Source organism: Lonchura striata, chromosome 3, assembly GCF_050655825.1.
Source record: "Lonchura striata isolate lonStrDom1 chromosome 3, ASM5065582v1, whole genome shotgun sequence".
NCBI classification, from domain to species: Eukaryota; Metazoa; Chordata; class Aves; order Passeriformes; family Estrildidae; genus Lonchura; species Lonchura striata.
In genome coordinates this window covers 5,853,346-5,865,607 of record NC_140705.1, presented here as the reverse complement: position 1 = coordinate 5,865,607, position 12,262 = coordinate 5,853,346, and the positions used below count along the sequence as shown (strand labels likewise).

The 12,262-nt window shown below is 42.8% G+C and overlaps 1 protein-coding gene across 4 annotated transcripts in view; it reads right to left on the bottom strand.

Annotated features, from left to right (window-relative positions):
• Nucleotides 1–12,262, bottom strand: part of RUNX2 (RUNX family transcription factor 2) — a 215,691-nt gene that overhangs the window by 83,823 nt on the left and 119,606 nt on the right. For all 4 annotated transcript variants that reach the window (XM_077782468.2, XM_085576238.1, XM_021527232.4 and 1 more), the window contains one exon: nucleotides 10,594–10,755. In XM_077782468.2, coding sequence (XP_077638594.2) covers nucleotides 10,594–10,755 — 162 coding nt within the window. The remainder of the gene's footprint in view (nucleotides 1–10,593; nucleotides 10,756–12,262) is intronic.

Below are 12,262 nucleotides of genomic sequence, written 5' to 3'. Positions count from 1 at the left end.
TCTAGCTGCCTATCCCAGCACTCCCAAATTACAAAATAACATATTACAGCTAACACTCATGGCTACCACAAGATAAAAGGTCAAATGGATGATTAGAGAGACTTTTGGAAACAACAGCTGGGAAGTTTGGAGATGACATGGCCCAGACAGGGCTGAGCACACAGCACGTTGACTCCTCTCCTCCTCCAAACACACCTTTAAACCACCACAAAATCACCTGCACTAAGTGTATGATGATACCTCTCTTGACAGAGTTAAACTTCTTCACACAACGAGAACATTGCCTGGTCCAAGTAATCCCAAGAGATAAACACAGTTTCAACTGTCTATTTGCAGATTTGCCTGTGGAATAATTAGGATTGTGGAGAGCAAAGAGGCTGCTCTGGCTGAGTGTCTGCTCCCCAACAGTGCCACAGCCTCAGCTCTGAGCTTTGCTTTTGACAATGGAAATGCAAACTAAACCTGGGAGGAAAAGATCCAGTGACTATAGTTTTGTTTCTTAAAATGGAAGATTAAACAGTGCAGGAAAACTAAGGGAGGCCATGCATCCTACAGTTTTACTCCTTTCTCTCCATCTAGGGTAGTGTCTGAGAAATTAAATTAATTTTGTTAGGACTTTGCAATTGGGCAAATACAAGGGCAGAAAAATTCCTAAAAGAATTGCAGAAGCCCATAAAGTCAGTGAAAAATGCTTTCCCAGTTCATTTTTTCAGGTGGGTTGGAAAAGTAGAGTGCCACTAGTAATTCAACCAAAAATCACACCTTTATAGCAGATACAGTAGGAGTTTGACTGATTAGGAAAGGGAACTTCCACGATTTGATATATTATAGTGAAGCCACAGCAAACTGAATTGACCAAAATATTTTTTCACAGTCCTCCTTCAGATTCCTTGCAGGTCAAACCAGTTCTGCCCTGCACCAGCCAGTTCCCTGTGGCTTCTGCCACCTCCCTGAGACCCACCACAGCCTCCAGTGCTACCCACATCCCTGTACCTGTCACCAACACAGAAACCCACGAGGCCCTCAGAAATCAAAATCAGTGCTACGTTCTGGCAGACAAAGTTGTAGCAAGTTCAAATGAGTGGAAACTAAAGTTAGACAAATTCAGACTGGTAATAAGACACAAATTTCAAAGCAAGGTTAATTAGCATCTGTAACCAAAGGCTGTGGTGGGTTTTGCTTCCCTGGAAATTTTTCAGTTAAGCTGAACTGGGTGTTTGGGCTTTCTTTTTTTCTCAAAGGTTGCCCTCAAGTTCAAATGAAAGGTAATTCAGGGAAATCTTATACTTCGGGTCAAAGCAGATGTCCACATGGGCTTCACTGTACAATAATAAATGAATTTATACATCCATGGAGATTTGCTTATGTCAAATTATTCAGATTATTCTGTGCCTTATAGATGAAGCTTCACCATTGCTAAAAATCCTCACATTCCACAAAAACTCCTTGGACACAGCAGCACCATCAAGCACCACATAGGTACAGGGTTGGGTTCTCCCTGAGGGGCCACTCCACCACCTGCACACTGCTCCTGCAGACATGGGGAAACTGTCCCAAGCTCAGGAAGGCATCTCCTGCTTTTGATCCCTTCCCTCACTCTCTTTTGAGTCAGTCTGAAAGCAAATATTAAGAGATTTCAAGATTAGTGTCCCCAAATACACTCCCTTTATGCATATGAAATAGTTCCTTCTCCCTTAATAACATCCTTTGTGGCCCATGTGAAGGTGCGCTCCCTCATTTTATCTCATCCATCTTTGTCTTCTTCACTGCCTACATTGTTTGCTTTTGTACAACCACAGAAAAACCGAGCCACTTGCATGGCTCTTGCCTTCCCTTTTGTACCAATATCAGCCCAGTGTCACCAGTATCAAAGCTCTTTGAAATATGACAGCCAAGCTGGCAGGACACCAGGTTCTTTTCTGCTAAAACATCCATCAAGAGAGGAAGATATTTGGTCATGAGTAAAATGAGGCCAACAACCATTACTAAACCACTTCAAAAAGGTGTTTTTGAAGCTCTGCTGGGATCTAACACTCCCTTGCTGACCAAATTCAGTGTGGTCAATTCTACATGGCCAGAAATGAGAGGAAATTTCAATAAAAACCAAGGCAGCTACAGCTATTTCTACCAGGAGCAGTTTTTACCTCTTGAATTGTGCTTTTTAGTGTAAAATTAGTAGAATTTAAATCATTCAGCTCCTGAAGGGCATATGATACTCCTTTACCTTACCTTCTACCAAACACAGTCACAGTCTACCAAACACAGTCACAGTCTAAGAAGGACCAAATTCTCCAGCATTTTATGGAACCATTTAGTAAATTCATATTGGCCAATTAATCAAACCCAATTCAAAGCAACAAAGACACAAGGCCACAAAGATTTAAGGGCAACATCATAGAATCACAAAATGGTTTGGGTTGGAAAGGGCCTTTTAAATGTCCCCTAGTCCAACCCTCCTGCCATAGGCAGCAGCATTTTCAACTAGATCAGGTTGCTCAGAGTTCCATTCAACCTGGCCTTGAATGTTTCCAGAGATGGGTCATCCACCACCTCTCTGGGCAGCCTGTGTTGGAATTTTGCCATCCTCACAGTGATGATTTCTTCATGTCTGATCTAAATCAACTCTTTCAGTTTAAAGCCGTTCCCCCCTTGCACTGTCACTCCATGCTCCTGTCAGAAGTCTCCCCAGCTTCCTTGTGGGCCTGTGAGGGGAGGAGGGTAAATAAGTGGACCTGACCACCCTGTATGTACCAGAGAGCTTCACACATGAAGATCCATTTCCTCTCCACATCAGCACACATGTGAGCCTGCCTCAGCTGCCATTGCTGGCTCCATCCTAGGTAGAAAATTAACAGCAATTCCACAAAGGGAAGGGGGAAATCATCAAACGCCTTTGCAGAAGGATGAAACAAAGAGCTCGATCCCACAGCCTTCCTGTTAGAGGCTTATTGACTATACTGGGAACACACATCTAGGTAGTGGCTCAGGATCTGTCCCTTTGGAAGTCTGGAATTGAGGACCCAGTTGCCCCACTAGCAATTAGCATTCTGTTTACAAAACCCAGCAGAGTCAGTAAGAATAATCATTACAAAACATGCTCAGACTGTGATTCCGGTTTAAGTTAATATAATTTTAATGAGTTCTTCAGAAAAAGCCTGGCACTTATGGAAAATTTCCTTAATTAATATCAGACCCTAAATTAGTAATAAAAAAAAGCCCTGAATATCATTTGGTCTCAAGCTGGAACTAAAGTATGTTTTGGCATCATTACTAACTGTTAGCAGCAAGTTCTGGAAACAGATGCAAATCTTGATATGTGTCCTAAATATAAAACACATTGCAAAAAAAGCTCAGATAAAAATATATCTATACATCCACATATATTTGAGTGTGCTATTTCCTGCCTGTATCAGCAACAAATTTATTCCATTTCAAAACATTCCACTTAGTTCTTTTCAGTACTTTTTAAAATCCCTTATTTCAGGAATAAAACTCCTTCCCTCTGCCTTCATTTTTCCTGTTTATTTCCTCTCCCAACAGCCGTTTAAAGTAAATAAAAGGGCTTAAAGACACGCATTGTAACATTCAAACATCTGAAAATCAGCCCACTTGTTTTACCACCTAAATATGGGCATAGGTGCCTAATTTGAGGCCACCCATGCTAGAAAAATTTGAGGTAGGGATTATGCAGCGCATCTTCTGGACAATTACTCCAATGAGAGATTCAGCCCAGTGGAGAGGCTGCTACTGAAAGCCCACAGATGAGTGCCAAGGTGCTGAGATTCCCAAGTGGCACCAAGTGGGCAGGAGACTAAAAATGGAAAACCTGCGGTAAACAAAATAAATAGAACCACTGAAAAATAATGAAAAAAAAAAAAAAAAAGGAAGGCGAGTTACAAGTTTAGGGAAGGCAGCAAAATGAGTGGGTTGTTTCTGAAGACCTGAGATCCCCCAAGTTCTTTACTTTGCCTTGACTCAGTTTCACCTCGCAGGGAAAGCATTGAACATTAGCAAGGCGAAATGGAGACAGAAACAACCTTGAGTCTTTTGGCTTCCATTTAATTAAGAAAAAAAAAAAAAAAAAAAAGAAGAAGAAGAAGAAGAAGAAGAAGACAGAGTGAAAATTGTTACAGTCACCAAGAAAAACATCTCAGCATAGCAAGCACACCAGAAACCGAGCTGGCTTCTTGGGTTTGCCAAGAGCCTGAGACAATATTGCTGAAGCGTGAACTGCTCATTCATTGCAGGGGCTGCTCACACCAGGGCCATGCTGGCAATAGCCACAGCATTAACTGTTTCTCTGCTTTCCACAGCACAGAGAGAAGAAAAGAATTGTATTTTGGAGACAGCACTAGTGCTTTCCCTTATGAAAGGTCCCGTCTTGAAATTTCCTTATTACCCACAACATTTAATCAAATTAGCAGGAATTAAGGATGAAAGCACAGCTACTTCCATGGTCACAGCTTCTACTTAGTTGCTGTAAAGTTTTCTGAGCTCCTTAGAAGAAGACAAACAACATTTCTTTCTAAAAGTTGTTTCAAAGACCAAATTCCCCCCAAAAGGAAAAATCCTAGTTAAAAAAATCATGTGAGTACGTAACACTAGCAAAATCCACGGTAATTCACGCACAGGGTAAGAAACCCAAGATGACAACCAGTACAGGATCCAAAGAAAAAAAAGTCCATCACAGTGAGCCTCTTTCTCATTGACATACCAATACTAAATCCAGAGGTTCAGCTGGAGCTGCTTCCATTCCATGTGGTTTTTTATTATATGATTTTTAGACTAACAAAAATGAAAATTAAATTGTGTAAAAAACCAGTATTCTCCCTGATTAAGGCATGGCTGGCATTGCATTTATATTTGCCAGCCATCAGTGAGCTGGGAGAACAGAAAGGTTTCTTAAATTTCAATTTGAGGTAAGGGTCCAGGATGGCCCAAAACATTGTGGTGATTTATCTACAGAGCGAGACAAATTAATGGGAAAGTTTGGCTATACATGAACTAGCAAACAGGGTCAGGGCACATTCTCTGGCTCTAAATCTACTCAGGATGGTCTGGCCACAGATGTAATGTTAAATCCTGACTCCATAAAGGGGTAGCTGACTCTGAGCTGCCCACAGGAGCAGGTTCAGGACTCTGCTCATTTCCAAACCACAACTGGAACCTGTTTGTGACCATGCTGGCCAACCCCACTCAACACCAGCCTTGCTGACAGCTTAACAGTACTGGTATTTAACAGTCCAGCCCTACCACTGTATAATTTATTGGTGAAGATACCACTTTCTGGCCATTTTAGTTCAGAGGGATGGGTCTGTAGATTTCTTTTGTTTAGGGCCTGATCCCAGCATCTCCCTCATCTATCTCAGCATGGCTCTACTGAATAACAGAGTAAATATAATGACATTCCCCACCCTGCATCTTGTGGCGAATCCAGCTAGTTGGACAGCAATGTCTGGGCATGGTGGCACATCCCCAGCTAGGAAGGGTCCAGCCCAAGCCTGGAAAAGGCAGGTTTGGTAATTTGTCCTGCTATTTAGATTCAGTTTTAATTTTCTCATTTGTCATATGGAACTTGTCAAACACAGAGAGGATCTTCCACAGTCAGCACTGAACGTGTTTGTGGTACACCTGCAGGACAGGTCCTCCAGCATCTGAAGATCTTGACCCTGAAAATCTCTGTCAATGGTGAAGCAAAATCTAAGAGATTCGTGTTTAGGCAGAAGGGTAAGTAAGTCCAGGAAAAGTGTAGAGGAAGAATTCTTCTTCTTAGGATTCTCAACAAAATTAAAATCAAGCTCAAACCCTTAAACAGCAGAGAAGGTCGAGGTCAGGGTGAGGTAGGGTTAAACCAGGACTAGAGTGCAATTAGGCTGTGATATGGATATGTTTATGGGACAGTTAAACTGTCTCTTAAATCACCTCAGCAAAGGCAGGCTATCAGATCATACGTGCCTGTACTTGAACTACTCACCTAGGCTCACTTCAGAGACAAACAGGCTCTTCCCAGGCACTGCCAGGGACCAGCACAGATCACCTGCAGACTGGTCAAGTCCTGAAAATGTCACTTTGTCCTCACTGATTCAAAAGGGAGTTGGAGGTGAGTGTCTCAGGAGTGGATATCTGCCCTGGGGACATCTGTATCCATCCCTCCTTCACCTGCCTGGGAGCAGCCCTCTTTTGACTGCAAGAACAACTCAACCTGTAGTCCCTGCTCTGAACCTTCCATGTGGGCAGGAATTGCTGGATCAGCCCCAAAGTGTTATGTAAAATGGCTGTGATGTGTATATTTATATGAATCATATACATTAATTGCATAATAGTCACCCATGCTCCCCATCCCACATGCACTTTGGTTATGCATAGGACAGAAAGACTGAGTGCATTCACTATGAATCACGTAATAAGACTACATCCCTCAGGCAAACCCTCTCTAAAATGACCCTTTTCTTATATTCCCATGGCTTCCACTACAATATTATTTAATTAAGAATATTAATCTGCTGGGCCACCAACTTTCACTGTCTTCTGGGGAAGTCTGAACAGACAGATATTTTAATAAAACATGGAGAATCCTGCTCTTTTTATGATTGAAATATTAAGGTAAGGCAATTTCATGGCCTCATGGAATTGTTTCTTTATTTTTTCTTGATATGAATGTAAAACTTCTAGACTAGAAATATAATTGGTTCAAAAGTTGCATGAGTGATGCCAGATAATTTTTTTTTTTCCTTTGCTTTTCAGCTTGTGCTGTTGAATACTGCCCAGATACTTGGAATATATAATTGATTAGTTGTAGAGCAGTGCAAACAGAGCACTGACCCCCAGCTGGAGAATATAGAAGATGAATGCTTGCAGTTTGGCAGCCATGGGCACACATGTGCACGTGCCTGCAGCACGCATGCAAACCTGCCAGTAGCGCAGAGAAATCATCCGAGACACTGACAGGACCAGTTCAGCTGCATTGCAGCAGCTGCCTGAGGAGCTCCTCAGGGTTGCAGCCTGCTGCCCTTTTCTCCTCTCCTATGGGATGAGCAACTGCATGCACTACTATGGCAGTGCCCCACCACATCCTGTCCTGCAGCCCCAAACCTCTTCTGATGTTCAGCCTAATCTGGGGTTGAAACACAGGCAATCTCATCACCAAAATTCATGGAATCGTTAAGGTTGGAAAACACCATCATGTCCAACCCAGCAGCACCACATCCAACATCAAACTATGTTTAGTGTTTTAAGGGCCACATCCATGTGCCTTTTGAACACTTCCAGGGATGGTGACTCCACCACTGCCTTGGGCAGCCTGTTCCTTTACCTGACCACCATTTCATTGAAGAATTTTTTCCTAATATCCAATCTAAATCTCCTCTGGTGCAACTTGAGGCCATTTCCTCTCATCCTATCACTTGTTACTTGGGAGCAGAACCTGATCCTCACCTGTCTGCATCCTCCTGTTAGGGAATTGTAGAGAGTGAGAAGGTCCCTTCTGAGCCTCCGCTTTGCCAGGCTGAGCCCTCCCAGCTCCCTCAGCTGCTCCTGAACCTTCCCCAGCTCCGATCCCTTCTTTGGACACGCTCCAGCCCCTCAGTGTCTTTCTGGTTTGAGGGTCCTGAGACTGAGCAGAGGATTCAAGGTGTGGCCTCACCAGTGCCCAGCATGGGGGGATGGTCACTGTCTTGGTGCTGCTGCCACACCATTGCTGATACAGGTTAGGTGCTTTTGGTCTTGTCCATGTGGGCACACTGCTGGCTCATGTATCCATCCCAAGATGGAGAAGAACACCACCACTTTGGCCATAAGGATGAGTGTGGTTTTAGTCAAAGAAAAATTATTAAAAGTAGCTCTCAAGGGCTGCCACTGACAATAAAACCAGGAGCCACTCCTGCTTTATTGGATGGAATATTTTCAATATCTGGGTGAGAACAACTTTAGTAGTTGTGCAGGTAAAGCCATGGAGGCTTGTGGAAAGGCTGGGTAATGTGAAATTAGGGCAGATAGGAAGTTCTGTGCCTGTAGGTGTGACAGCCAAGGCTAAGGGGGAGGTTTTACTCATTTTTCCTCCTGCATGATGTTAAGAAACAGGCAGTAAATATGGCATTCATTAAAATGACCTTGTATACTTTTAACAGCCTTGATAATCAGATTTCTGCCACTGTATCGGAAAGCAACTTTTTTATTCAAGGCCTTATAAAACTCTTAATTTCTCCCTGATGCTTTAAAAATGCCTGAAGTTTTCTAACTATTTTAGTGTTTCTTTGCAGTAATTTCCTACCTTCTTCAGAGTTCTGTTCTCTTCCTAAATATGCATTAAGTAACTGAGTGAAGATTTGCATTTCTTTGAGTGTGAAGGATAAATTGCTTGCTGTACGGGGCAACTTAAAACTTGCATTTCTCTCACTCTTTAGATATAGGAGGTGTTGGATGCTGCCCTCCCTCCCTGTGGCACTGCAAATGAAACCTTGAGAAGAGGCACTGTCATGTTTGCAGCTGAGGCTGCAATGTGCCTGCTTGCATCCTGAGCATCTGAGTGGGTCCTTCAGCCAGGAATGCCTCTCTCTGGTGCTGAGTAGAGCATTTATATTCTGAATTTCCATTTCTGTCAGCAAACACTGCACACAACCTCTGGCCCTTGTGGAAGATCAAAGTCCCCCTTTTCACTCTTGAATCTAACTGGAAGCAAGATTCCCCTGCTGGAAAAAGGTCAGGGCATTGCAGAGGCATCGTTCAAGCCCTAGGAAGATGAAGGACAAGAAGCGCGAAGGCAAATGGCCATAGAGCATGGCAGGAAAGTTCAGCCCACGGCCACACGACGTACGCAGCCAGGTCTTTTAGTCACTCTCTGCCTGTGCCCACATGCCAGGCGCTCACGTCTGAATACACACAGACAAGCAAGGGCTGCAGGGCGAGCATGCGGCGTGCAGCTGCCAGGTCCCAGCCGAGCCTCTCCTGCAGGTATTGCCGCGGGCACGATTGCAAAAATAACCCATTCGACAACACAGACCATCAGGAGGCTCTGACTCAAAGGGAACCTGTTTCAGGCCAAACAAAGCATTTCCTCAGCATCAAGCCGATTGAGTTTTTTGACCCAAGTCAGGGTGTTGCATGGAGAGCCCACAGGAACCTGCTCCAAAACCCTCCAGCTCTCAGCCCACATGCAGATCTTTGGCATCTCTGTGAAGGCAGAGCGCACTGGGGCTGCAGAGGGGTTTGCAGCTGGCTGTTTGAGAAACAAAGCTTCCCTCCTCCAAGATGAAAGAAATCAGGGAGTCTATGCTAATCAAATCCTCCACGCCTGCTGGCTGCAGTTCAGCTTGTCAGGGATGCAGCTCAGTGGAGTGATCAGCATTTCCAGTGCTATGAGCTTGGTGTAAGGGGAAAACACAACAGCAAGAAATTCACCTGGCTGGGAATCAAACAGGTGTATGGCAGCAGCATCCAATATTATAATAATATCTTGCAAACATGCAAAAAATAGATGTAATAAGACTGATTCTTTGGTTTTCATTAATGAATCATAAAGGCTCTCTTTACATTACACATGCTTTTTTGGCATATGCTGCTAATATTTCCACACTTGCAAGGTTGGAGTTTTAAGACTGAGCCTCCCTCCCCTAAGGTTCCTCATTTTTGGCAAGAGGTACAAGGTTACTGTGTGCCATGACAGGCTCTCTCTTACTTTGGGGCAATCAGATTACTTTACACAGATGGTTTTATCACTGAGACCATTAGAGGTGAATTGTGCAATATATAAATGTGCATTTGTTTGGTAAAAAAAAGTCTCAGTTCCTCACTACTGTCTTGTCTATATTCCTAAATGTATTTCCTCTCTCCTGCATCATTCCAAGGCACAATTTGTTCAATCTTTACCTTTAAGTGACTCAACTAGTTTCTGATAGTTTTCTTAAGTACATATTAACTAAGGAAACAGTCTTTCTTGAGCTACTGGATTGAAATACAGGAGAATGAACCTCAGCCATAACTACTGAAGAAATAAAGGCATCTATCTGTCAGGATGCTTAACAACACACACGCCACAAAGGTAAAGCACCAAAAAATAGAGAGTATAACATTTACTTTAAAACATAGAATCACAGAATGGTTTGGGTTGGAAGGGACCTTAAGATCATCTTGTTCCAACCCTCCTGCCATATGCAGGGACACCTACTAGACCAAGATGCTCCAAGCCCCATCCAACCTGGCCTTGACCACTTCTAGGGATGGGGCAGCCACAGCTTTTCTGGGAAACCTGTGCCAGTGCCTAATTACATGCAAGTAAACATCCTTTTGTAGGGAAAATTAAAAAAAAAAAAGAAAAAAAAAAAAGAGATAATTTGTTCAAAGAATCAGTTCACAATTAAAAAATAATCTGATCTGAAATGAACCTAAAGTTATTTGAGAGAGACATTCTCAGAGCAACATAGCAGCTCTTCCACATTTGAAAAAAAAGGGATTTTGAATCCTGCCTGCCATGCAGGAATCCTGGTATCACTGCTGAGGTTTGCTCTCCTTGCCAAAGTTTGTCTGAGGCCACGGAGGCAGCTGTTGCCAGTCTTGTTCCTCTCTGCATAATTGTTTTAGGCAAAACAGAGTCTTTACCTGAGAGGCGTCTGGGCACATCGGTAATGGCTGGAAGTCCTGTGCCTCGAGTGGAGGACAGGGGAGTTGTGGAGTGAATGGACGGTGAAGTCATCTGGCTCAAGTAGGATGGGTAAGACTGGTCATAGGACCATGGCGGGGATGACTGCGCCTGCCTGGGGTCTAGGGGGAAAAACAAACAAACAAAAAAGATAAAATTTTTTTAAAAAGAAGAAAAATTTTAAGGTATCAACAGCCCAATTGAAAGAAGTGGGATTACTGAACATACTACACACATCAGTACTACAAAGAGTGAGAATGTAATGAAACACAACTTGCTCCTCAAGACTCAGCCCTTTCAGGTCTTGGTCTGTGCTTTTCCCTCCCCAGAACAATTTCGGTGGGAAATGAACAGACCAGAGAGCAGAGTTTTAAAAGGTCTAGAAGCTGGGATGCAAATTCCTCTTGTCTCTCTTCCAGCATGCTATACCAAGAGTTGCCAGTCCTCCAGGAATCAGAGAGAGAAGCAGACAACAAGAATGAGCCCCAGGTCTGATCTTAGGAAGTGGACTTCATGGAATCATGGAACTGTAAAGTCATTACAGTTGGAAAAGACCCCTAAGACCAGAGTCCAGCACTGCCAGGTCCACTGCCAAGCCATGTCCCTTAAGCATCACAGCTACAAGATTTTTAAACACTCCCAGGGATAGTGACTCCACCACTTTCCTGGGCAACCTATTCCAAAGCCTGAGCAACCTTCAAGTGAAGAAAATTTTCATAAGATCCAATCTAAATCTCCCCTGGCAAAACCTAAGGCCATTTCCTTCAGAGGTGGGTAGACTTTACAGTCAGCACTTGGCAGGCCTGTCAAGCTGTTATCCAGTTCAAATATCACACAATAGTGTTTTCAGTGCTGAAAATACTACTCAAGGAGAAAAATGTCATTAATCTTATCAGCATCCGTCAAAAAATTGCCACATTTGGATGCTGGCCCAATTACTTACAGTACCCTCAATTACAAAATATGAAACCAAATGGTTTGGGATAACTATTGGAAGCTAATGATACCTTTTGATATATTTGCAACAGCTTACTATGGAGGAAATTATTTTTAGGTAAACACAGATCAATTTTTGCTGAAGCACTGGTAGAAGGAGACCTAGTTTTACTGACTGATGTTTAGATTCATAAACCATTTGCTCTCAGTTAATATCTGATGATAAATATACCAGTGAATACCTCATAATTATGCTTTTTATTTCCTTACATCGACAAAATTGAAGCACTTTCAACCCCAAAGTCTGTTTGGGGCTCTGCACAATAAACAGAAAACTATCTCTGGACTAGCTCACAGAAATTGTAGCACATCCCTTCAAATCCTGCCCACTATTTTCAGGGAAGCACAATCATTTAGAAAACCTGCTCTATCAGAACACTGTACTAAAGCCCTGCTTTGTAGACAGCAATGTGACAGCCATATGGCATAAGCAAAGGCTCTTTTTCAGGAAATTCAACATTTTTTTCCTTTTTTAACTCCTTTCCCTGCTCTTCCATGTAGCTAAACCTTGTAGTTTCAGCTACTTCTTGTTTATTATTTCTCTTGAGACATGATTTGTTTGAAGAAATGTCTGGAAAGCAGATACTTCCTGGAAGCAAAATAACTATATAGATATATAGATTTAAAAAAACA